This window comes from Coenobita brevimanus, chromosome 99 (assembly GCF_032717465.1).
Source record: "Coenobita brevimanus isolate Jiangsu-jjx chromosome 99, ASM3271746v2, whole genome shotgun sequence".
NCBI lineage: Eukaryota > Metazoa > Arthropoda > Malacostraca > Decapoda > Coenobitidae > Coenobita > Coenobita brevimanus.
The window spans coordinates 14,733,075-14,759,584 of NC_137052.1; the positions used below are offsets into that span (position 1 = coordinate 14,733,075).

Genomic DNA, 26,510 nt, shown 5'->3' on the forward strand with positions numbered 1-26,510 from the left:
CACTGTTTTCTTAAGTTCCAATGATATACAAACTTCAATAACCCGTCACTGTTTGTCACTGTTTTTACAAGTACCGAAAGTATACAATCTTCACTAACGTTGCACTACACGTTTTCCTTAAGTTCCAATGATATACAAACTTCAATAACCCGTCACTGTTTGTCACTGTTTTTACAAGTACCGAAAGTATACAATCTTCACTAACACTGCACTACACCAAACTGACTGCACTTCACACACACTAACTTGACACCTGACTAAACTTGCAATAATCTTTATTCCATCTTATATAAGCTTGCATTACTCTCGAAACGTCTACATTTTTCAAGTATACTCTCGACGGGCAACAGTTGCCAACTCAGACACATCAAAACATGCAGAGTTGTCTCACATTACATAACACCCTAAATCATTTACCATACGAACTTAAATTACATAATTTAACAAGCAATCACTTAAATTAAAGATTATTGAGAGAAAGCACCTTAAATTAATGCATAACTTACGAAATAACTACGCTCACAAACAGGACGCTAACTGGCAACTCTGACTCGTACCGATACGGGAACTACTGTACACGAAACGCCGAGAAACTTCTCGAGCACCTAACTGGCAAATCCCCCTTCATAACACTATCCACTCCCTAGTTCTTTGTCGTCCCGACAAAACTGCACAATATATACAAAGATAAACCTTAATCCTACAGAAACGCTATTTACATAAAATAATCCTTCAACTTATCAGGTCTTCTTCTGTGCCACTTCTGACGACATCCTTGCTCCTCCACACAGTCCATTCCTCCAGGAAGGTCTTGGTCCTCTTCTTGATTCACTTCTTCTCTTGGGGAACTGTCACCATCCTCTTGAACTTCAGCTCCTTGGTCCTCCTCAACATCTTCGGCTGAGGGTGAGCATGATTCCTTGGAGACGTCCCAGCTGAACTGTCCATGGACGGTTCACGTGTACCACCTTTGGGCGAGACTTCCTACCTCCCCAAATCCGATACGTTACGTCTGATAGGTGGTCCAACACAGTGTAAGGCCCATCCCATGGGCTCTGCAGCTTCGGTGACTGTCCCTTCTTACGCTGAGGATTGTAAAACCAGACTTGGTCACCATCCTTGAAGCTCACTTCACTTGCCTTGGCATCATACTTGCACTTCATCATTTCTCCTGAAAACTTGATGGCTCCTCACACTTGATGATGTACCTCAGCCAACCTTTCCTGAAGGTGCTTTGTATAGCTAGAGGTGTCCATAGACAGCTCTTCACCAGGTCGTCTTCCCATTAACGTCAATGGGTAAGCATAACTCGTGGCCCAACATCAGTTTTGCAGGAGTGTAGCCAGTAGACTCAATGGGATGCAGACTGATATGCCATCAGCAATGCAGGTAACTTCTGGTCCGATTCTGTTTGTCCGTCTATAGTACTTGGCCAGTTCTTGTCTAAGGGTCCAGTTGAATTTCTTCACCATTCCATGTGACTGTGGCCTTAGTTGGGTCATCCTGGTCTTCTTGATCCCCAGTAACTTGCAGCACTCACGAAACACAGCAGACTCGACGTTTCTACCCTGGTCTGAATGTAGCTCTTGTGGCATCCCTAAACAACAGAAAAACTGATCCACCAACACTTGAGCAACAGTTGCAGCCTCTTGATCGGGGATGGCGTAGGCTTCTGGCCACTTTGTGAAGTAGTCCATGGTGACACATATACACTGGTTTCCTCTCTCAGTGAGTGGCAAAGGTCCAGCAATGTCCACCGTGACTCTTTCCATCGGTGCACCCACTTGGTACAGCTGGAGAAGGGCGCAACCACGTTTCTTGGGTCCCTTCTTGGCACAGCACACATCACAGGCCCGACACTACTCTTCAACATCCTGACGCATGCCAATCCAGCAGAACCTCTGTTGCAGCCGGCTTAAAGTTTTCTTCACTCCCAGGTGCCCACTAGTGATCTGGTTATGGGACTCATCCAAGATCTCGGACCTCATCTTCTTCGGAACCACCAGTTGCCAATACTTGTTGAGGCCATTGGCTATCTCCCACTGATGCTCCAGTAGTCCGTTGTTCAGGCGAAGAAGGTCCCACTGACTCCAGTAGCTCTTGGTCGCAGGGTTTAACCCAGAAACTTCTTCCCAAGATGGTCGCACTGTACTCTGCTGCAGCCACTTTAGCACTGGTTGTAAATCTGCATCCTCCATCTGCATCCTCCCCAGGTCTTCTCCGTCCGACAACAGTCCCGTCACTACAGTACAGCAGCATTTCTTCCTACGATTCCCATTCCTACTACGCTGCATGTCGTCTGTCCTTCTGTCTTGTTGCACACTATTCATCAAGGTTCTCTTGCATTTCTTCAGTGGTGGGTCTTCTGCAGCCTTCTTCTTATCATCCCAACCATTCTGATCTGCAAGTAACTCAAACTGTGCACGGTAAGCTTCCCAAGATACTCTACAATCACTTTCTTGAAGTTTCTTCTTAACTGTATCTCCATTATAGACATGCACTTCACTGGTTTGGGGCCTAAAAACTGAGGCATCATAATTATGTCCAGGACTTGAACCTCCAACATTCTGATTATTCAACCCTGCAATGCCATCTTCAGATGCCCAGAATCCGCCAAGATACACCATACACCGACCACTCCTTTCATATGCCGCCTGTACACTAACCTGAGGCTCAGGAGTGCAATATTTCTCTACAGCCTCAATTTTCTCACTAATTATCTGCATATGGTCAACCACATGATTCACCTGGATATCTATATGCTGTCTGCACTCCATCACTATTCCCTCACTAATCTTAAGCTGGTTGTCCCCATGCTGTTTGCACTCCGTCACTATTTCCTCATTAATTGTCTTCAACTGGTCATCTGCACGCTATATACACTCCATCACATTATTGCTTACCTCATACTTCTGCCGCTTTAGCTTGACATCTACCTCCTCCTTAAGCTGTTGCTGTTCTTCCTTCATTTCCCCCATGGAAGAATCTAGCTATCCTTGCACCCCCGGTTGTAATTCCCTCTGTTGCTCCTGTAATGCCTCCCGAAGCCGTTCATATCGTTCCTTCTGTTCTTCATTCTGTGCCTGCAATTGTGCTTGGAGTTTTTTCTGTCCCTCGTTCTGTGTCTGTATATATGCTTGTAATAGTTTCATAATTCCACCCAGCGATGCCTCTTCCTGCCTAGCTTGGCCTGTTGTCTGGACACCTTCTTGTTCCATGTCGAAGATTAGACTCACTGCAGCCCTGAACAGTCTTCACTCCTGACACCAGTGTTACGTCCCAGTCCCACGCTGCCACAGACTCCAACAGCAGTAGTACAGTATAGGAAGGACGTAGCCCAGTGAGTTGTTCTTCTTATGGTTAGCCTTTAGGTGTGCAGTACACAAGATCAGCTGAGGCGAAACTAAACACCGACTCCTTAAAGTTCACTGTCTTTATTTTCCAAATAATTCCACTTAATTCTTTCCAACTTCACTGTTCTCACAATCACTGGAGCAATACACACTTTACTGTTATTACACTTAATGCTTAACAACACTTCACAGTTATTACACTTAATGCTTCACACTTCACTGTTTTCTCAAGTTCCAATGATATACAAACTTCAATAACCCGTCACTGTTTGCCGCTGTTTATACAAGTACCGAAATTATACAATCGTCACAAACACTGCACTACACCAAACTGACAGCACTTCACACAGACTAACTTGACACCCGACTAAACTTGCAATAATCTTTATTCCATCTTATATAAGCTTGCATTACTCTCGAAATGTCTACATTTTACAAGTATACTCTCGACGGGCAACAGTTGCCAACTCAGACACATCAAAACATGCAGAGTTGTCTCAAATTACGTAACACTCTAAATCATTTACCATACGAACTTAAATTACATAATTTAACAAGCAATCACTTAAATATAAGTTTATTGAGAAAAAGCACTTTAAATTAATGTATAACTTGCGAAATAACTATGTCCACAAACAGGAGGCTAACTGACAACTCTGACTCGTACCGATACGGGAACTACTGTACACGAAACGCCGAGAAACTTCTCGAGCACCTAACTGGTAAATCCCCCTTCATAACACTATTTTTCGATCCAAGTTGCTGGAATGGGCACGTATATATCGAAACATTTTCTTTCGTAGTGTTATTGTCATTGTAAAGGAGCACCATTCTGATTGTGTTTCAACCTGGCAACCCTAAGTTGGCTCCTTTTCGACCCGCCCTAATGCTAATGATTCCACCCTTCACCTTTCCATTTGGTTCCTGCAACGTCCATCTCAGCAGTTACTTCAACAAACAAGGGATGAGGCTATGACACACCTAATGTATGACTTGGCTCGTATCTCTGGGGTGAAAATAATCTTGTTGTTTTTAATGCATCAGAGACTCAGTTTTTATACCTATCAACCCGACGAAATCTTCCACAGGAGTATCCACTAACGTTTAATAATATCCAGCTCAATCTTGCATCATCCTTGAACATGCATGGAGTTTCAGTCACTCGGGACTTATCTTGGAAAGATCATATTATATCTCTTGTAAAATCTGCTTCCAAGAGATTAGGCATGCTAAGCCGACTCCGTACCTTCTTTATCCCTGCACAGTTGTTGACCTTATACACGGGTGTTATTCGCCCCTGTGTGGAGTACAACTCTCACGTGTGGGGAGGCTCCCCACATAAAGCTCTTCTCAATAGAGTGGAGTCAAAGGCTTCTTGTCTCATTAACTCTCCTCCTCTTACTGGCTCCCTTCAACCTCAGTCTCTTCACCACACAGTTGCATCTTTATCTCTTTTCTATCGCTACTTCAATGGTCACTGCATCTCTGAACTGTCTGATTGCATCCCTCCACCTCTACTACGGGCCCGTAGCACCCGTCTAGCAGCGAACGAGGCGTTGGCTCAATCGGTAGAGAGGTGGCCTGTAGTGCGGGTTCAAATCCTGCTGGGGCAGGGAACAGTTTAAGGATTTGAATTTCATAAAATTCAGACTTTACTGATCTACCAGAAGACGCGTAAAAATACCCTCGCTAATAGCAATACACCATTCCTGTATGAGACAGCCTTAGCATGTATTCGATATAGGACGGTAGGTGTTAGGAAGAAGTGGTGACACGTAGAGGTGTGCGGTACGTAGGAGGGCTACTGGGCCATGAAAGCAGGCTGTGAAGCCTATGCCCAGAGTCAGACACATAAAAAAAAAACTCTCATCCCTTTCCTGTCCAACCCTCTAATGCAAGACTTAACCGTTACTCCCAGACTCCAAGTCCTTCATTTAGGCTATGCAACACGTCAACTCTGGAACTGTCTCCCTTTGTATTTCCTACTTCCTATGATCTCTTGTCTTTCAAACGTAGTGTGTCCAGGCATCTCGAAATGAACGGATCTTGAATATGGCTCTTTTGTATCTTTTTTTTCTTGGAATGGTTTGCGGCCTCCTGGCCTTTGGTTCCTTCTTTCTTGCATTAAAAAAAATAAAAAGCTGACCCTCGTGTTATCCGGCCTTCTCTCCAACCCCTTCTGATCTGAAGGGAATCTCTCCGACATTATATACAGCTTGGAGAGGATATGTGTGTGTGTGTGATGTGATGTCTAGTAGATTTCCATTCACGTGGACTAACCAGCTAGGGTTAGTTACCCCACGTATTTGAATACGTCTTGAAATTCTTAGTCGTCTGGACTAAAAATAGATTGTTTGAGGTACATCATATGTTAAGAATTCTTGATGGTCTGGGACAAGATTGTGGATATACATTATGTGGATTGACATTCCTTGTGAGAAGCTGTGTATGTCTCGTGCAGACACTACATCCTGTACATTGTATTATGAGATATATACAAGTGCCTATATAATGTCTACACATTCCCTACTAACACATCTCACCCCACCCACCTTGCTTGCCGACCCACCTACTCTACCCTACCAATTCACCCTATCCCACTTGCTCACCCACTTCATCCCCTCTGCCATCCTGCTCCATCATACCCGCCCAACTACACACAGTGACATCTAAGATCAATCACCCATGCCGCTCACCTGCCCAGCCCACTCCAGGCACTGAACCCCTCTCACTTCACCCATCCACCCTCACCACTCCACCCTACTCTACCTTGCCACATAACCAAACCACCAACCCCGTTCACCCTGCCCACTCCATCCCAACAACCCATAAACCCCACTCAACCTGCTCATCCCACTTGTCCGCTCACCAGACTACCCACCCAGTTGCTAACCTTTATTAGAGAGAGAGAGACAGAGTCAGAGACATAATTATGGTACTTACAAGCAAGTGAGCGATGTGTACTGCTGGCGTATAGGTGGAAACTTAAAATGAACCACCTGGTTATAGTCCCGATCCGGCAAGTCGTCGCGGTTTTCAGAGGCTAATAACTTTTTACTCAGTGAATCTAGAGCAATGATTTTTTTTTTCTCAAAATGCTAGGTCGACCAATTCAATTTTGCATTCCATGATTTACAAAACGGTTATCGCACCTAACACTGCAATTTGCAATAGTAAAATCTTCTTACATGCTTGAAATCCATGAGAATGCACTTCATACTGGTATTAGTTATGTCAGGGAAATATTAATCCACCTATGCATCATCCGGTCCTTTTGTGCCATATCTCGACCATAGGGGTTCGAAGAAAAGGTAACTAAGTCCAGACAGTTAAGATAAAAGTGAAGGAATTGGTAGTCAAATGGTTAGAGGAGCTGGTTGCTGTCTGAAACGATGCGAGTTCGATCCCAGAATGGGACGGGCATTTACTAAGTAGTCATAAAACCACCGCCTCCATTAGTTGCACACCAGTCGTGAAAGGCACAACTCCATTTTTCCATATGAAAGGTGGGTGTTAGTAATGAGGTGGTGACATGTGTGGCAAGTAGGGGGATTACTGTGTCTTAGGCAGAAGACTCTCAACATTGTGTCTTGAATAGTACAAATAAAGCATGTTCCTTACCTGTTACCGGCATTATGGGAGTATTCTATTTTATCCACTCTGTCCTCATTCAACTGGAACATTTTGATCCACTAGAACTGCAGATGTCGTTTTTCAAGTTAATTACTGCCCCAAGAAGTATGTGGCCTTTTAGGTAATAGGAAATACTTTGGCTTGTCAGTTCTGTAGAAGAACCTGAAGGTGGGACGACATCGGGTCACTGAGTGATTGGCTATGGCCATGCATTCTGAAGTAAGCAATACACTGGTGGGTGTTTTACTGTTGCTTCATGTCTTCAAATCACAGTTCATTGTCATTGAATACACATATCCGTATCATCTGTGAGATGAAGATGATAATACGAATATACAATAATAGCACTTGGTTTCGGTCTACGAAAATATCTCATTAGTCATAGTCAATATGCATTGTTATAATCTGCATGCAGCATCTAACTAACTTTGTTGTGTATGATGGGTGGCACGAACGTCAAAACTAGGGAAGGGAAACTCATTGGAAGATACAATATTATTTACTCATACCTCAGTTAACTATCCATTTAGTATCAACAAGCTCTTCGGGTTGTGGTGCCTTTGCTCCTGCGAAGGGCTTTCGGGTTTCACCCTAGTACCCTGACTTCGAGTGGATGCTTACCAAGACTTACAAGTCAAAAGCTGCCACCAAGCTGTTTCTTTTATATCTAATTATGCATTGTAAGAAAAGACAAACTGGTTCATTTATTTCTTTTCAAGTTCAAAGTATTGTGTGGCTTCATTAATGATGTACTTACGAGTATGTTTGTTGCGTGATCAGCTCAGAGCACCTCATGGTGTACGTGAAGAACATATTTGAGAAACTGGTGCAAAGTTGGCACACAGGAAGACATGGGAAGATGCGATGTACAGAGCATGTTAATTCAGCACTTTATCTGACAGAGAGGCGTGGATTGTCATTAGACTAGGCAAAAGATACACCCTGAAAGAAATACAGTACATCCCTCTATGGTCAGACTCAAATATGAAGTCCGTTTGGGTGGGGCCCGCGTGGGAATTCTCCTCTCCACAGCGCTGCCATACCTATAAGGGAAGTGACCGGTCACCTGTAGTCTAAGGTGGTGACATACATAGTGTCCTTGACCTCTGGCAACGTCGGAAAGCGACGTTGTCACGTGGTTTGGAATTTATACAAATCATTGCTATTATCCTAAAAAGCGACACATTCATAGCACTATATAGCCTTATTTAATATATTTAATAAGTACAGAATATTTAATATACAATTTCAAATAGTAAATAGCTGACATATGACAGAGAGAGAGATAGGTACTGGGGTTGATGCGGCAGAGCTGTAGAGAGGGAAATACCCTCTTGGGCCCCACCCAAACGGACTTCATATTTGAGTCTGACCATAGTACGCGCCTGTATGGGCGGCAGAGGACGTCGCGTACTAGGAATTCACGTACTGTGAATACATAAACGTATGGGAAAAATTACATATGGGCAGCACCCCCTTTCATGGGCACCCCTTGAGACGGTTTTCAGACCTAAGTATTGTACTATACAGGGAAACTGTCTAAGACATATTACCTAAGATAAAGTCAACCAACAAGATTATGGCCTTACTAGGTAAATCAACAAGGATATGGCTTAACTAAACCAATAAGAATTTGGCTGCTCACCTTTACCCATGATTGCTTCTTGGGGGGGTCATGTCGTGTACTCGGGGTAACCCCGGATTTGGGCCACTTTTTGCTGCCCGTCTCGCTTACAATGAGTTTAATTTGCATACTGATAAAAAATACACTAAAATTTAAAAAAAATGTCTTGGCATACAAGGGGGATCATGTATGCAGAACTCGTGTACTGTGGGGATGTACTGTACAGGCATATTCATCAACTTCTCAGTGCTCGAATGAAGAAATAGAGCAATTTTTTTATTATATATCCCAGATTATGGAAGAAAAGACCACATATACTCTACTCATGGGAGACTCCAATGGAAAAGACGGCAAATCAAAAACTGGAGAACTATGTACAGGTTAATTTGGGGTGGGAGATAGGAATGACAGAGGTGAATCGGTGGTACATTTCACTGAAATGTATAACATGAGAATAATGAACAAATTCATTCACAAAAGAAAAGGAAGAAAATGGACCTGGAGAAGTCGAAATGGAGAAGCAAAGAATGGAATTGACTGCTTTATACCAGATAAGAGTAAAACGATCGTAAATGTTACAGTTATGCATAAAGTAAATATAGGAATTGACGATAGAATGATGGGTTGCACAGCCAGATTCAATTTCAGAAGTGAAAGAAAGAAGTTGATTGAAAATAAGAAGATACGCCCAATCAAAGGAAGCAAAAACAAAACAGGTTTTCAGTTAGAAATAACGAATAGATTTCAGACTCTAAGTTACGCTGAGTGCGACATTGATGAGTTGAATGACAGACTAACAAAAAAGCTAAGAGAATCAGTGGCGGTAGCAGGGAAAGCTAATACAACCAAAGCCAACAATCATTAAAAAACGGCCCTGTAGCTCATGAAATGATGAAAGGAGATGAAATTAAAAACGAAGAACGATGAAACAGAAAGACAGAAATTAAATAAGCTTATCAACAGGAGACAGAGAGAAGAAGAAAAAAAAAGCATGGATCAGCTCAAAGAAACTTTCAAAAAATGAAAAAGTCTGAAACAGTTCCAATGTAAAATAGCACTAGGAAAGCAATAAAATGTATAACTGAAAGGCAAAAATGGTGAAGTCATGAAATGCATTGATGGGATGGTGAGAAGAGTTGAAGAAGTTTACAAAAAAATTTATGCAACAAAGACAATAGCAGTAATAGCTAACTTTTCAGTTGACATAAGTGAAATCCATCCACTCACTCAATGTAGTGCTGCTCTAGGGTGTCTGCCCTTACCTCTCCTCCATCTTTCTTTCCTTCCATCCTCTTCTGTCTTCTTTCCTTCATTCTTTCCTCGTCATTCTGCCTACGGGTAACTTTACACTCCCGCTTCTGTCTTTCTTTCCTTCATTCTTTCCTCTACCTTTTGCCTGTGGATGACTCTATACTGAGTAACAAACTAAATGGATTCCTGTACACCAGGAAACCATTTACTAGGATAGGTGGTAACCAAATAAGCAAATTTGGGCGCCTGGTGGTTTAGTGGGTAATTTTTTTTTTAATGCGAGGAAGAAGGAACCAAAGGCCATGAACCCGCAATAACAGTTCCCTCCAAGAGAAAAACAAAATACAAGAGAGAGTCAAATTCAAGATCCATTCATTTCGAGATGCCTGGACACACTGCGTTTGAAAAACTGGACATCATAGGCAGCAGGAAATACAGACAGAGGGAGACAGTTCCAGAGTTGAACTGTTGCATAAATGAAGGACTGAGAGTAACGGTTAACTCTTGCATTAGAGAGTTGGACAGAAAAGGGATGAGAGTTTGCTCCTAGACGGGTGCTACGTGCCCGTCGTAGAGGTGGAGGAATGCATGCAGACAGTTCAGAGGAGCAGTGACCATTAAAGTAGCGACAGAAAAGAGATAATGATGCGACAGTGCGGTGAAGAGACAGAGATTGAAGGGAGTCAGTAAGAGGAGGAGAGTTAATGAGACGAAAAGCCTTTGACTGCACCCTATTGAGAAGAGCAGTATGTGGGGAGCCTCCCCACACATGAGAGTTGTACTCCACACAGGGGCGGATAAAACCCCTGTATAGAGTCAACAATTGTGCAGGGGTAAAGAAAGAAGGGAGTCGGCTTAGCACACCCAATCTCTTGGAAGCAGATTTTACAAGAGATGTAATATGATCTTTCCGGTGCAGGTTTATATCCAAGAGGTGGTTGGGATTTGTTGCTCACGTAATGCTACTCAGGGATGAGTGAGACTGGTCACTGTCATCTTAAATGTCAGGACCAACTTGCCTAGCCCCGGGCTCCTACGCTGCTCATGGGGCAACGTAGGATCGGATGATGGATGGCTGGAACACCAAACGCAGTAAACCTTTCTCTTAAAAGTATGAAAAGAGTGAAGGTCCAGGAAAAAGATGGAACATTAGCAGATTTACTATCGCAGGCGGAAGTAGAAGTACAGAACGGGCACACTTATTTGTTGACACAGTGTATAAGGAAGAGGGAAATTCCTAAACCTTGGTGTAATGCAATAGTTATTTTGCCCTACAAAAAAGTCAGCTCAAAAGATCTTAGTAACTATCGACCCATTAGCTTATTACCGGTTATATGCAAACTCTTCACTAAGTCCTTAAGAACAGAATAACAACAAACTTGGAAGAAAACCAATCTCGCGAACAGGCAGCATTCCGAAGCCGGTATTCGACTGCTGATCATCTCTACACGTTTAATCCACTTGTTGAGAAAGTTACAAAATATAATAAACCACTATGCTAAGGTTTTATTGATTATGGAAAGGCTTTCGACTCAGTGGAACATATAGCAATTATAAATTAATTGCAGGAACAAGGAGCAAATGAGAACATTGTAAAACTGCTCAAGAACATATACAGTATAAAAAGGGAACTGCTACAGTTGAATTACATAAAGACTCGGAAAAATTAAGATTCAGAAGGGTATGCATCAGGGAGATTATACGGTTTAACCAAAATTATTTACAGCATGCTTATAAAAGTATTTTCAGAGAGCTAAACTAGAAGAACAAAGGCATAAACATATATGGAGAAAACTTAAACCATTTACAATTTGCATAATACATTATCCTAATCTCAGAAACAGCAGAGTCATTGCAAAAAAATGATAAATGACAGAACGAGAAAGTCTCAAAGTAGGGCTAAAGATTAACTGGAGTAAAACTATTATATAACCCAAATACACCACAGAGCGTCATCAGAATAGGCAAGGAAATTCTTGAAGTCGAGGATTACGTGATCCATCCATCCCCTGTCATTCATAATGCCTTCCTTTTCTTCGCATCAGTAGCGTATGGGCCCTAGTCTACGCTACTCATTTCTGACATTGAGATCAAGGGTAACTGGACTCACTTGCCCTGGATGGCATAATGTGAATATTATTAGCCAGTCTTCCCTCAGAGGATAAGACTTTTGGACCTTGACTCACTAGACCACCAGGCGTCAGTTTAGTTATAAGGTTTTTACTCAACGCAGTGCATACTGTAGTTTCCTGGATTTCACGAAACGATTTGGCCATCGCTCAGTGTAAAGTAACATGAAGGATGCACTATCTCGAGTGAGTGAAAGAGCGGCTCCCCGATCTGCCACATATTGAATAAGTTACTTATTTTTCCCGGACATCTAATATATACTCTCATACATAGGTTATATTATTGCCGTATGTACAATACCACTCATATCCAGGACCACACAGACAATGCCATTGGATACATAACCTCTTCATAAACACGCCCCATAAATGTAACACGATTCCAGTGTCTTGCAGTAGTGCAAAATGCACACGGTAAGTTCATTTTGTTGAACATTATTTACATTATTCATAAAACATGGAAAAATAAACAAAAGAAATAAATCTTGCTTATTTGTTGGTGAACTAATGATTTAGACAGAAGTGTTGCACAGTCGAAATAACACAACTTCCTTTCCCACCGTTGTACATATGGGCGTGGCCCTTCAGTTTAGTCCTCACATGACCGCCATCACTCCACCCCTTACTTGTCACTCAGCTGTTTTGCTGATAACACAATAAATACATAAGAATTATAAGCACAGTAATTTTATCCAAGAAAGCAAATCTTCATTTCAATAACCTATATTTTATCTTCTCTACCAGGGCAAATGTGTTCTGAGATCATCATCAGTGGAGGGTATAGAGTTGTACACAATGCAGTATTGTACAGTGTTCCTGGCTGTGTTCCCGGGGTCCTCAGGAGCCTTACCTCAAGATCGGCCCCATAATTTTTATTCTAAAACGGGTCTAATGCCACTTGTTAACTTATTATACCCGGAAGGTCTGAGTCAAGTCTCTCTCATGAATATATAGTGGCCCTTTATTTAGCGGATTAGTGTATTGCAAAGCCAGATTTTATTTTACCAGATTTAATTTGTTTTTAACAATTTTGTTAAAGTCTACAATAAAAGTTTTATAGTAACTTCAATCTAGAGCAAATTTCGAGCTCTGAATCGCGTGTGGTCTATTGGCAGTAATTATTTGTACAGTAAATTCAGAATCGCAACTGAGCATTAGGACACGAAGCAGTGAGAAGCCACAAGCTTTGCAGCAACAACAAACGAGGCATAGGAAGCCACAAAGTAAGTCACAGCACTAGAGTTTAGCCACCACGTGGTCACAAGAGCGGAGGGCATAGTTACGTGTTCTCTGTAGGAGATCCACTGGGAAGAATGAAAGAGTGATGATAGGCTCAGTATGCCAGGTGGGCCGTTCCCACAATGCATTCTGATTGGCTTGCACGTTGTTAGGTTTTCCTGGGCGCCAGTTGCTGCCACGTCTGAGCCGGATGATACGCCTCGCTGCTGGATATTGCATAGAACCATTGGTTGCTTCCCTTTTTCAGCAACAGATATTCCATAATTTTGCCAAATAACGCTTTAATAGAGCTGAATAAGAAGCGCCAGATAATGCTTTGGGCCGGATACTGCAACAACGGATAACTTGAAGTTTACTGTACACTAGAGTTCCCATTCTTGACTTTTGTAATGGCACCAGTTGAGGTGATTTGATAGCTTGTGAATGTTGCTTGTGTAAGATCAGTCAGATCTGTTTGAAGGAAATTTAAATATTCAAGGTTGTCTCAACCAGGGATTGAATTTGCAACTCAAACAACTTGGCCACTACCTCCCCTAGTTGTGAGATGAATGCATAGAAAAAAATATAGAGAGAAAATAATTCAATAAGGATTTGTGTTACGAAATTTTATTAAAAGTTTATGGACCTCCTGATGGTCTAGGGAGTCTGATGGTCTAGTAGTTTAAGGCGCTTCACCCAGATGCAGTTCATGAGGGTTCATATCCAAAGAGCTTTTGTGTTTTTTCTTCACATAATTTTACTCCAAACAAGCGACTCGTCACTAGCCTTAAATATCTGTACTGTACAGTGTAATTTAGTCCTAGGAACACATACTCCTGCTGGGGCAATAAGGGACTGGATGATGATGGACTAGTATCCTAGTTGGGTTAGAATTTCTTTTTCCCATTCCTTGGTAATTTACTATACATGTTAAACCCCAGTTTTCAGTTGTCGTCACAGATTACCTATGCAATATTAGAGAATAATAAAGTCTAATATCTGGGTCTTGAATGGTGATTGCAAGGAAGTGTGGCCTACTTCACTGGACATATCAACCCCTCAATGGCTTGGGTTCAGAAATTTGCGGGCTACGCTGGCGGGCCCCAGGACCATTTGTCAAAGTTTAAAATCGTCTGTTGCACCTGGCAATGTGTTTTTAGCATGCTAAACCCATCCTCTGATTCGCTATGATTCTCGGAAGACATAAAATTCACAAAATTCACTGCACATGTCCCATTAACATGTAAACATTTGGGCGAAAACATCCGAGAAAAAGTGACTGCTTGAGTAGTTGGGATCAGGTAAACATACCAAGGACCTTCGTTCCCCTCCCATAATTGTTCGTAGTTTTCTGTAGCTTATGCTAATTCAAAGTCACCAGCAGGTTTACGGTAAAACATTGCTTAACGCCGGCAGCCATTGAGGGGTTAAATACTTCTCTTCCCACTATCATATTTTTTCTTTATTCTTGCTTTACTCCACCCGCAGGTGGGAGAAGAGACGTTGCATGATGATAATGATGATAATGTTTCTTCTCGCAGCAAACCCTGGCTCAGTGGCAAAAAGTGTTCTGGATATGCGTCCCCGTGTACGTCTTGTGCGAGGCCTTCTATCTGGTCTTTGTGTCGAGCTCCATACAGGCATGGGACGATCTTGGGGATGAGGTGGAAAGCGGCGAGGACGACGAGCAGAGCCAAGCACTACACACAAACCACTCCTCGGGGATTGAGCCGGTAGCCAAGGACATGGTGATGTCATAATTGTTCTCTCACTAGCCTGTTCTTACTTTACACCATGTACAGTAGGCTTCGAATCATACTGTAGTACTGTCACGAAAATACCTAGTAAACCATCTGTGAACACTATGTTAATGACGAAGTAACAAATTCTTGTGAATGTATGTATGTTCGTTCTTTAGCGACGAAGATGAGTATTAAAGAACAAACAGTAAATCATATACCAGCTACTTCTGACATCTGGCACTAGTTGATAGGATATCACATTCAGTATAAAAAAAAAAAAAAAAAAAAATATATATATATATATATATATATCATGAATTTACTACTTTCACTGTTCCAATATTTAAGGTAGAAGTTTTTTCAAGTGCAAATCAGTAATAGCATCTAGGGGTCAGCCAGAAATGTCAGGAATCTGACAAAAAGGAAATCTATCAAAATACTTGAAGAAGTTTGCCTCTGCTGTCAACACACATAAGTGGAAATATGCCATAGCCTTACTTCACCTTTGCAGTCCGAGTGCATATATTGCAACTTATTCCAGCTACCACCATATGGTAACATATCACTGACTTTTTTTTTTTTTTTCACATTCTAGCACTTGCAGTTCACCTTTGTTGCATGAAATATTACCATAGTTAATTACATAGAGGGTCCACGGCATGACTCAACGCTTCCTTTAGGAAAAACATAGGCATATTTCCATAGATGCGTTGTCGAAAGACTTCGTTACATAACTTTCTTCACGTTGTATGCCTTTATATTCTCTGGTAAATTCATTTTTTTTTTAGAGTTACTTTGCAGTAAAGTAACAAAGGGGAACATTGATTTAGAAATATTATGGTTAGGAAGAGTTTAGGAGGTCTCTTTAGCCGGCGAGAATTCGGGGCTATGGGGTGATGGAATACCTGACAGAGAAAGTTCCATATGGGGTTTTATTTGGCACCATGACCTTTGACTCTGAGTGACCATGAAAGATCAGACACAAAATCACGAATTTTCAGAGGGCTATAACTTGAAAACCGTTGAAAATAGGTATTTACTAACATCAACATAATATAGGAAGTCCTATATGGCCTTTCTTTTGGTACTATGGTCCTTGACCTTCAAAGGTCAAACACAATGTTACGGATTTTCATAGCGTTATAAGTTGAAAACGGTGGAATCCCATATGGGCTTCTAAATTGGTACCATGACCTTTGACCTTAAGTGACCTTGAAACGCCAAACTCTAGGCCACTGATTTTCAGATGGCTATAACATGAAAACGATTGAAGAAAGATGTTTACTATTATCAAGATGTACGAAGTCTCATATGGGCTTTCATATGGCATCATGACCTTTGACCTTGAGTGACCTTGAAAAGGCAGTACCGATTGGGTATTTAACAACAATAAAATAACTTGTCGGCCGAAGTTTGTTGTGCCTGGCACCACTCGTTAATCCTAATCACAAATGCTTTAGAAGGAGAAGATGTGATAGTGATTGGTCTGTAATCATTTCAGTCGGAGCAATTTCCTGTCTTCGGAATTGGGTGGATATTGGCTTCTTTCCAAGAATTAGGGAATGAAGAAGTACGTTTGCATAGTTTAAATAATTCAGTTAGAAAAGGAGCAAATGCTGGGGAACACTTTTTTTAAAACAGTTGGAGGAATTCCATCTGGACCTGGAGCTTTGTTCGTTGGTGAATTGTCTAGAATGGATTTTACGCATCTAGTCTGTATACAGGGAGTAGACTCTAGCCCCAGTCAAACAAGGAGGTACTCCCAAGGTGGATGGCAAGCTGGTGACAGGGAGAGCTGGAGCTCCTGGTTAACCTCAGGACCTCTTTCTGATCATCTCCCTCTGCTAAACATATTCAATGATTTCATTAACACAGAGAGTAGGCCAGCATACTCTCATAATACCTCTACCTTCATATATATATATATATATATATATATATATATATATATATATATATATATATATATATATATATATATATATATATTCCTATCTCTACCTCTGTTTATGTCTGTCTTTCTATTCGTCTCTCTCTCTCTCTTTGTCTCAATTTCTCAAACTCTGTCTCCCTGTCTATCTCTATCTCTGTCTGTCCCTGTGCCTCCCTCTTTCACTATATATATATATATATATATATATATATATATATATATATATATATATATTTATGTGTGTGTGTGTGTGTGTGTGTGTGTGTGTGTGTGTGTGTGTGTGTGTGTGTGTAGACTAAAGTCAAAGATATTACAGGAATTATAAAAGAACATAAATAGAGGTGGCAGGCCATGTAGCAAGAATACGGGATAACTGATGGAGCAAGAGGCTGACTGACTGGACACCACGAGATTGTAAGCGTGGGAGGAAAAGGTCAGACAGGAGGTGGAGAAATGAGATAGAGAAATTTGCAGGGAAAAGTGGCAAAGATTGGCTCAGTCAAGGAGTTGGTGGAGAAGGTTAGGTGAGGCCTTTGTTCAGCAGTGGATTTATAATGGCTGATGATGATATATATATATATATATATATATATATATATATATATATATATATATATATATATATATATATATATATATATATATATATATATATATATATATATATATATATATATATATATATATCATCATTATTTGGACTCCTTTCCAACCCTAGGGCAGGGTGAGGAGTGGCAATGTCCAGACAGCCCAGATTTGCCGAAACCACTGGGCCACGCTTCCATTCACTCATCATTCAAGTCCCCGGAATCCTGGTTTTTGTCGGATATGCCGAAAACATTCACCACGTTCAGTAGCTTCACACAAACTGTCCGACTGAGTCAATCCGGACGCTGCCACGTCAGAAAGGGGTGCCAAATCGCTGATCATGCACTTCTCCCCACAACACTCATCCAGCCAGCTGGATCTCTTGTCAGTTCCCTAGCCTCACCGACTTCAAAACCTCTCTTCCTCACACTCTCATCCACCATATCAATCCACCTTCTCCTTGGCCTACCTCGCCACCTTCCTCCTTCAAATTCGCTCAGCTATACCTTTTTCACAACTCTATTGTTATCCATTCTCTCCACATGACCATACCATTTCAGGATATTCTCTTTGATTCTGGTGCCCACCGACTTCTTCACTCCACATCTTTCAGGAATCACATTATTTCTTATCCTATCCACCCTCTGTACTCCACATACATACCTTAGCAGTCCCATCTCCACTGCTCTTACTCTTGACTTTTCATTTTCATGCCACACCATAGTCTCACATCCATATGTTAAAGTTGGCACTAACACACCTTCAAGTAAGCCTCGTGCAGCTGCAACACTCAAGCATCTGCTTCTTATCAAGATCTTCATTGCACCAGCTGCTTTTCTTCCTTGTGTCACTCTACTTTCAACTTCGTTTGCACATTTTCGGCTTTTTTCTATCATTGTACCCAGGTATTTGAACTCTCTGACCAATTCCAGTCTCTCTCCATTCACTATATCATCGCAGTGGGAGTCACCTTCTCTCTCAATAACCATCACTTTACTGTTTTCTACATTTAACCTTAAGGCACGACTCTCAGAGACATCAGCAAAACTCTGCACTCGCCTACCGAGTTCCTGTCCGGTATTTGCAAGCAGTACTGTATCATCAGCATACAACAACTTCGAGATATTCCATCCATCACCATTCATTATCAGTGCCATCCCCCTCTCCATTACTCGTGTTTTTACTTCTCTCATCACCCCATCCATATATATATTAAACAACCATGGGGACATCACACAGCCTTGTCGCACGCCCACACCGATCGTGAACCATTCACTTAGATGCTCATTAACCCTTACACATGCTTCACTACCATCATAAAAACTCTTGACGGCTGCTAGGAGCTTACCATCTACACCGTAGATCCTTCTCTGTTCACTCTGTCGTATGCTTTTTCCAGATCCGTGAATGCCATATAGACCTTATGGTCCTTCTCACAAGCCTTCTCTGCTATTTGTCTCACTGCAAATATTTGATCCACACATCCTCTGTCACTCCTAAAGCCACCCTGTTCATCACTCACTAGGACTTCTGATATCTCTCTTACTTTTTCTATAATAATTCTTCCATATACGTTCCCTACCACACTCAATAAACTTATGCCACGATAATTCTTGCACTCTTTTCTCTTACCTTTATTTTTGTACAGGGGTGCAATCACAGCCTTTTTCCACTCTGCTGGCACAGTTTTACTCATTCATGCCTTCTTATATATCTCCAACAAGCACTTCATTCCACTCTCCACTACATTTAATCATCCCTGCATACACCTCATCAACCCCAGCTGCTTTCCCACATTTCAGCCGCTTCACAGCACTCTTCACTTGTGCGAGTGTCACGTCTCCTGGCACTGCATTCCTTCTCTGCACACCCCCAAAACCAATCATGTTTACAGCCGCTCTGCTCTCTCTATTCCCATTCATCAGGCTGTCAAAATATTCTTTCCATCTGGTCCTTTCTTCATCCCCGTGGCTAAATAATCTACTACCTACAACTTTCACACCATCGCATCTCTTTCTTCTTTCACTTCAACATTTCCGCACCTCCTTCCAGATTAACTTCCTATTTTCAGAGTAGTTTGCATTCATTTTTCTTCCTAAATCATCATTTATCTCCTTTTTCCTCTTTACTAGTCTCTTTACGTGCTACTTGCTCTCAATATATTCAGTTCTTATTTCAACTGAACCCCTGTCCTGTAACAACTTTAGCCACTTCTTTCTCTTTTCCTCCACTGCTCTCTTAACCTTCTCATCCCAGCATCCCGTACCTTTCTTCTTTGTTGTTAGTCTTGCCACACCGCACACCGCTTTAGCATTCCTAAAAAAGCAATCCCTATATGCATTCCACAGGCTGTGCAAATCCATTTCATTCTAATTCACTGATTCTAACTCCTCCTCTACTTTGGTCCTGTAATCATCTGCGATTTCTTTCATCCTCAACTTCTCAACTTTCAATCTTTCTCTCTGACTTCTCCTCTCTCTCCTGATCCACCTCACTCCTCTCAGCTTGATCTTGCATACCACAATCATGTGATCTGACTGACTTCCACATATTTATCTCATGGCCCTCGTATCAGCAACCATTTCCATCATCGACCTCTCTACTAGCACGTGATCAATCAGACTTCTTTCAACAAGCTCCCCGTTCCCTCTATACCATTATAATTATGTGCATCTTTGTTTTTGAAATACGAAGTACAAACGCACAACCTCCTCTCCTGCCACATATCCTTTAGTCGCTTCCCATAATCATTTTCTCCTGGTACTCCATAACAACCCATTCTGTATATATATATATATATATATATATATATATATATATATATATATATATATATATATATATATATATATAAATGTAGAAAAGAGTAAAGCGATGGTTTTGAGAGAGAAAGTGACTCCCAGTGCGATGATATAGTCAATGGAGAGAGACTGGAATTGGTCAGAGAGTTCAAATACCTGGGTACAATGATAGAAATGAGTGGAAAATGTGTTAAAGAAGTGGAAAGTACAGTGGAAAGTAACTTGTGGAATGAAGGCCTTGATAAGAAACAGAAGCTAGAGTGTTGCAGCTGCACGAGGCTTACATGAAGGAGTGTTAATGCCATCTTTAACATAATGGATGTGAGACTATGGTGTGGCATGAATGTGAAAAGTCAAGAGTGAGAGCAGTGGAGAAGGGACTTCTGACGAACGTATTTGGAATACAGTGAGTGGATAGAATCCGAAATAATGTGATTCATGAAAGATGTGGAGTCAGGAAGTCTGTGGACACAAGAATCGAAGAGAGTGTACTGAGCTGGCATAGTCATTTGGAGAGAATGGATAACAACAGAGTGGTGAAAAAGGCATATCTGAGCGAATTTGAAGGAGGGAGGAGGCGAGGCAGTCCAAGCAGAAGGTGGAGAGATATGATGGATGAGTGTGTGAGGAAGAAACCTTTGGAAGTCCTTCTATATATATATATATATATATATATATATATATATATATATATATATATATATATATATATGTGTGTGTGTGTGTGTGTGTGTGTGTGTGTAGAGAGAAAAAATTCGGATGAGAGAGAGAGAGAGAGAGGTGCAGAGATAGTGCTACAGATAAAAGGGTAGTGATAGAGGAAGATAGAGGGAGACACAAAGACAGAGATAGAGACAGAGATAGAGTTTGAGTAATTGAGACAGAGAGAGATATAGATAAACAGACAGGTGGAGATAGAGATACATACAGAGAGAGAGAGAGAGACAGACAGACAGACAGACAGACAGAGACAGAGACAGAGAGACAGACGCACACGCACATCTATATCTACCTGTCTATCTGTCTATCTATCATTCAATCAATCTATCTATCTATCTATCTGTCCATCTATCTATCTGTCTGTCTATCTCTATCTATTTATCTGTCTGTCTATCTATCTGTCTGTCTATCTACCTATCTATCTATCTATCTATCTATCTATATATCTGTGGTGGAAAATTACAGCATGTCCACTTTAAGCCCGTCTCAGGGAAATGGCTTCTAACAGACTGCGTAGATCATTAAAAATATGTCGGTAACATTGATTTACCTGTTATTCTTCAGTGAAGATCATAACATTGGACCCGAAAATGTTTGCTGTAGGGAAGTATAAATGCTGTCTAAAATTATGTATTGCCGGGTACATAGTTTACAGTGAATATGATGTACTGTATATATGTGTAATGGTGGTCTTGTTCTCAAGCGCAAATAAATGTATTATAGTATTAATTTTGAAATTAGCCACCATAGCAACGCTTTTCAAGGATATCAATATTTTTATTTTAGTCCACGCAGCCAATAATATGAGTAAACAATTTACGATAATGATTCATCTCCATTAGAATCCCGCCACATTATATTTCAGCGATTTTGGTTATCTTGATTTCACATCTTGAGCAGAGAAAAACATCATGAGGCTTATTTGAATTCAACACATATTAATTATATATTCGTGCATACCAAAGCATGGCACATTCTAACTTTAAGTTACTTACTGTAACTTGGCCTATTTTTCTTAAATTATAACTGAGTAATAAGTGACTAGGTATTTCTAAAAGAATACTTCTTTTTCATATTTAATTAATATGGCTGTGTTTTACCTTATCAACGTTACTCCAGTGAGTTTTTTTTCCTTTCAGAGGCTCTTATTTCACTTAACAGAGCCTTTCGAACTGAAAAAAAAAAGTTAGATGTAGCCTTTATTGATCCTTACAGTATGCGATGACTTTCCCAAAAATCGGTAAGAATCGTCTGGCCATGACAGGAATGGCCTTTCACTGTGAATCGAAAACAACTAATTAATGTGTTAGTTTCAAGCACATAATGAGTATCTAAAAATGTTGGTGTGATGTTTGTAAGTCAGCCTGGAGACTTCCTATATCATGATAATAGAAAATATATCTATCTTCAACCAGTTTCGAGTTGTAGCTCCTGAATATCGGTGACCTTGAGTTTGGCATTTCAAGGTCAGTTGAGGTCAAAAGTCATGGTACCAATTAAAAGTACATATGGGACTTCTTATGTGTTGATAATAGTAAATATCTATCTGCAACCAATTTTGAGTTATAACCCCCTGAATACCTGTGACCTTGAATTTGACTTTTCAAGGTCACTCAAGGTCAAAGGTCTTTGTGCCAAATGAAAGCCCATAAGGGAGTTCCCATATGCTGATAATAGTAAATATCTCTATCTTCAACCGATTTCAAGTTATAGCCCTATGAAAATCCCTGACCTTGATTTTGATCTTTCAGCGTCACTCGATAACCTCTAGAATTTAATCACTCCCTTTTGGGGCCAGTGCCCAAATATATTCAAAGTTTCATGTAATTTCATTCAGTCCTTTTCCGTAATGATGCCAACAAACAAACAAACAAAGACACAAACAAACAGAAAAGAAACAAGACCAAAAATAATACTTCGCCGGAATCCCTCCCCGGGCGAGGTAACAAGCACATTGTTAAACATCTTGAATTCAATAACTTGACCTGTGACAGGCAGTATGGTTTTCACAACGAAAGATCCACTATTGATATAGGCTACCCAATTTCCTGACTCATACTACCAATCAGTCAACTGACCAACATGGAGAAACCCATGAAGTAGCCCTTAATACTCCTACAGCTTTTAATAGGGTGTGTACTGTCTCTGAGCTTGGATGCTGGTGTAGAATAATTTTATTACATCATCACTGAATTTGTTTGTGGTCACCCCGTACGGGATTGAGGTGTCTGGCAATAGATAGATAGATAGATCATTGAATTTCCGCCAAAAGAGAGACTAACACAAGCAAAAAAAGCGATTGGCTAAAACCACAGCATCGAACATTTCAAAGAGGCAAGAATTAACTCAGCTTTATAGCGACTTCCTTATAAACGACGAAAAGAAATATACAAGTGCCAGGTTTTCAAAATTCGGGCTTCGTTTTCGGGGAACTAAAACAACGAGGGTAATGTATTATCCTCAGTTATATTTAGTTGCAAAGCTTTTTCATTACTTCAGTAGTGTATGATGGTATTTTGCCACATAGGTTCTCACATCAACATAGAAAAATTACGGTAATTGAAAACGTACTCGGGACAGAGAAGCTGTTAACAATGAGAGAAATCTGTTGGTAGACGATTTCCAGATGTGCCCCATACTGGTTAGCTACAGCTTGCCTACAGTTAAAGAACATACCAAAACACTTCTTTTCACGGGAAGGCATCCTTGTTTTAGTCTTTCAGTTTGCTATGCGTGTAACAATACAAATCTAACACTTGCTTTATGCATAATTATACTTCCACAAAAAGATCATACACTAGAAAACACAAATTCTTCTAAAATGATCGTTAAGAAGTAGGAATGCCAAAAGTGCATAGATGAGATGAAAAATGCACAGGAACAAGAAAGCATTCAGGATGGGAGGAGTTTTAGAGGCCTATAACCATTACTTCTTTCCACCACCTACAAGTTTGTGGCTGAAGTTTGGAATGTAGTACTGGGTATAAGTCTCCAAATCTCCAATCCTGAATGCTATCTTGTCACTGTGCTTTTTTTCATTTCTTATTGTTGCACTTTTGGCATTCCTACTTCATAACAATCATTTTAGAAGAAAACTTTTGTTTTCTAGTTACAAACGAAGTACCTTCCCTACAAGTAAGAAGGAATGTTGTCTCGGTTGCGTTATTTTACAGATGCTTTTATGGCAAATGCTCAGACGAAGTTGCATCCATTGTGCCACCTCTTCCCGCCTTCCTGCCAGGGGTGTAACTCATGGGAGGGAAAAAGGGGACACGTCCCCCTCCTCAACTTTTGAACTGGGGGGGACATCATAGATTTATTTGTCCCCCTCAACTTTTGAACCAGGGAGATGTGCATTTTAACATATGAATAGCTGAGAATTTATGAGGAAAAGGACATTAACCCGCCGAGTGCCAGTGCCGTTTTAAAACGGTCTGACATAATGCTGCGGCCAGTACCAGTGCCGTTTTAAAATGGTCTAAAATAAAAAACTTCACTGTGACCGCATTTTTCAAGATTAGTGGGTAAAAATTGGCAGGCATGTAAGATAACTGTTCCTCTACCATCCCCCAGGCTATCAGGGCCATACACTCACTCGCTTCCCCCCTCACGCTTGCTCTGCCTCACTCTGCCTGTGTGCCTCACCCAGTTCTGTTCATAGTGAAGGCATTTTGTAAATATTTTCATGTAAATGTAAGTTGTAAATATTTTCTTGTAATTGTAAGGACTATATAGTGGTCAAGTTGTAAATACCTTCTTGTAAGTGCCAGGATTCTATGTAATGAAGTCAGGTTGTACCTATCTTCAAGTAAGTGTAAGATAATGCATTCACAGTGAGAAAGACATGCAAATTGTGATAGATGCTGAAGTAATAAGTGATCAGAAAAGTGTACTGAACATTGCTATACCTTCCCAGCATAAATACTTTCTTGTAAGTGCCAGGACTGTACGTAATGAAGTCAGGTTGTACCTATCTTCAAGTAAGTGTAAGATAATGCATTCACAGTGAGAAAGACATGCAAATTTTGATAGATGCTGAAATAATAAGTGATCAGAAAAGTGTACTGAACATTGCTATACCTTCCCAGCATAAATACCTGAGTATACCTTACATAGAAAACAGCTTTCTCACGTACATGGTGAGCGTGAGAAAGCGTCTATACCTGTACACGAGTATGCAGGACTGAATAAAACTAATTTCCGAGCCTCTGTGAGCACTTTAATGGCGAAATTCGTTGTTTCCACATCAAAATCTATCATTTTAGACAAAAAAAAAAAAAAGGTCGAAAAATGGCCGGCACTGGGGTGTCCCAGAGGGCTAAAAATAGCCGGCACGCGGTGGGTTAAATATACCAGCCATCGACAACTGGCACTCTCATTCACCCATCGTGTTTACTAGGTGTATGAGCACTGAACTGGACAGGTAGTGCACATGTCTAGCTACAGTAACTGACCCCACCGCCAAGCCTGGGGCTTGTCAGATCGTCACTAGACTAGACTCAGTATCAATGGCGCATCAGAATGTAACTTGTGTTGACTCTGCCCTTAGACCGTAGTGTGTAAATGTTGCGGGTTCGTGGCATTTCTGTTCTCTAAGGAGGTTAGAGGAACACAGCATATTCTTGCATCTTATTTTTTGCTTGAATGAGGTGTTACGTTTGTTACCTTTTTTTCACGTTCTTTTGTAAATAAATTAACTATGCAAATGTTCAGTTACTTTTCACAATTATTACATTTGATAAATACTGATACTGTGTGATGTTGGTTGATGAACGTGATTGCAGCTACCTGTTTTTTCACGTTACTTTTGTAAATAAGTTAGCCATGCAAATGTTCAGTTAATTTTCATATTCCATTTGTTAATACTGATACTGCGTGATGTTGGTAGATTAACGTGATAGCAGCAAGGAATTTTTTCATGTTCCTTTGGTAAATAATGGAGCTGTGCAAGATGTTCAGTTTATTTTCATGTTACATTTGATAAATATTAACACTGCTGATTTTTTCTTCTTTTTTTGTTTGCATATGCTTAGGATAAAAATCAGGCCACTTGAGCAATTCATTGATAAGTTAGATTAGCCAATGGGTTTAAATACTTAACACTGACCCTACTGTATGACCAAATACCTATCACATATCGCCTCAGTCAGACCTTAAAAATTTTCTCAGGGAGGGGGGGGGGCGCTGTACAGTCTCTCCTCGCTCGCCACAGCTACCAAACCTAATATAGTTACTGTCCCCCCCAACTTTTGGAAACCAGTTACTTCTCTGCTTCCCGCGTGCCAAATGGACATCTGGTAGCGCCCATGACTAGACTGTCACAGGTTCATATTGCAGAACTTCTGCCTAACAGAATTCTTTTGCTCCCTGAACTGCATGTCAATGGAACTCACTTCCTCAGAATACAGTTGTTTCCCCCCAAACTTCAGCTGATGCCTGTTCAAGTCCAACTGTTACAGATTTTTTATGAATCGAAGACACCTGTAATCCGATGTATGGATTATTGTTTATGAATTTG

General features: G+C 40.8%; 1 protein-coding gene across 1 annotated transcript in view; it reads left to right on the top strand.

Annotated features, from left to right (window-relative positions):
• The window catches only part of LOC145414439 (sialin-like), a 584,044-nt gene extending 569,076 nt beyond the window's left edge, over nt 1–14,968 (top strand). The window contains exon 12 of the mRNA XM_080283992.1: nt 14,750–14,968. Coding sequence (XP_080140118.1) covers nt 14,750–14,968 — 219 coding nt within the window. The remainder of the gene's footprint in view (nt 1–14,749) is intronic.
• Nucleotides 14,969–26,510: the final 11,542 nt, after the last annotated feature.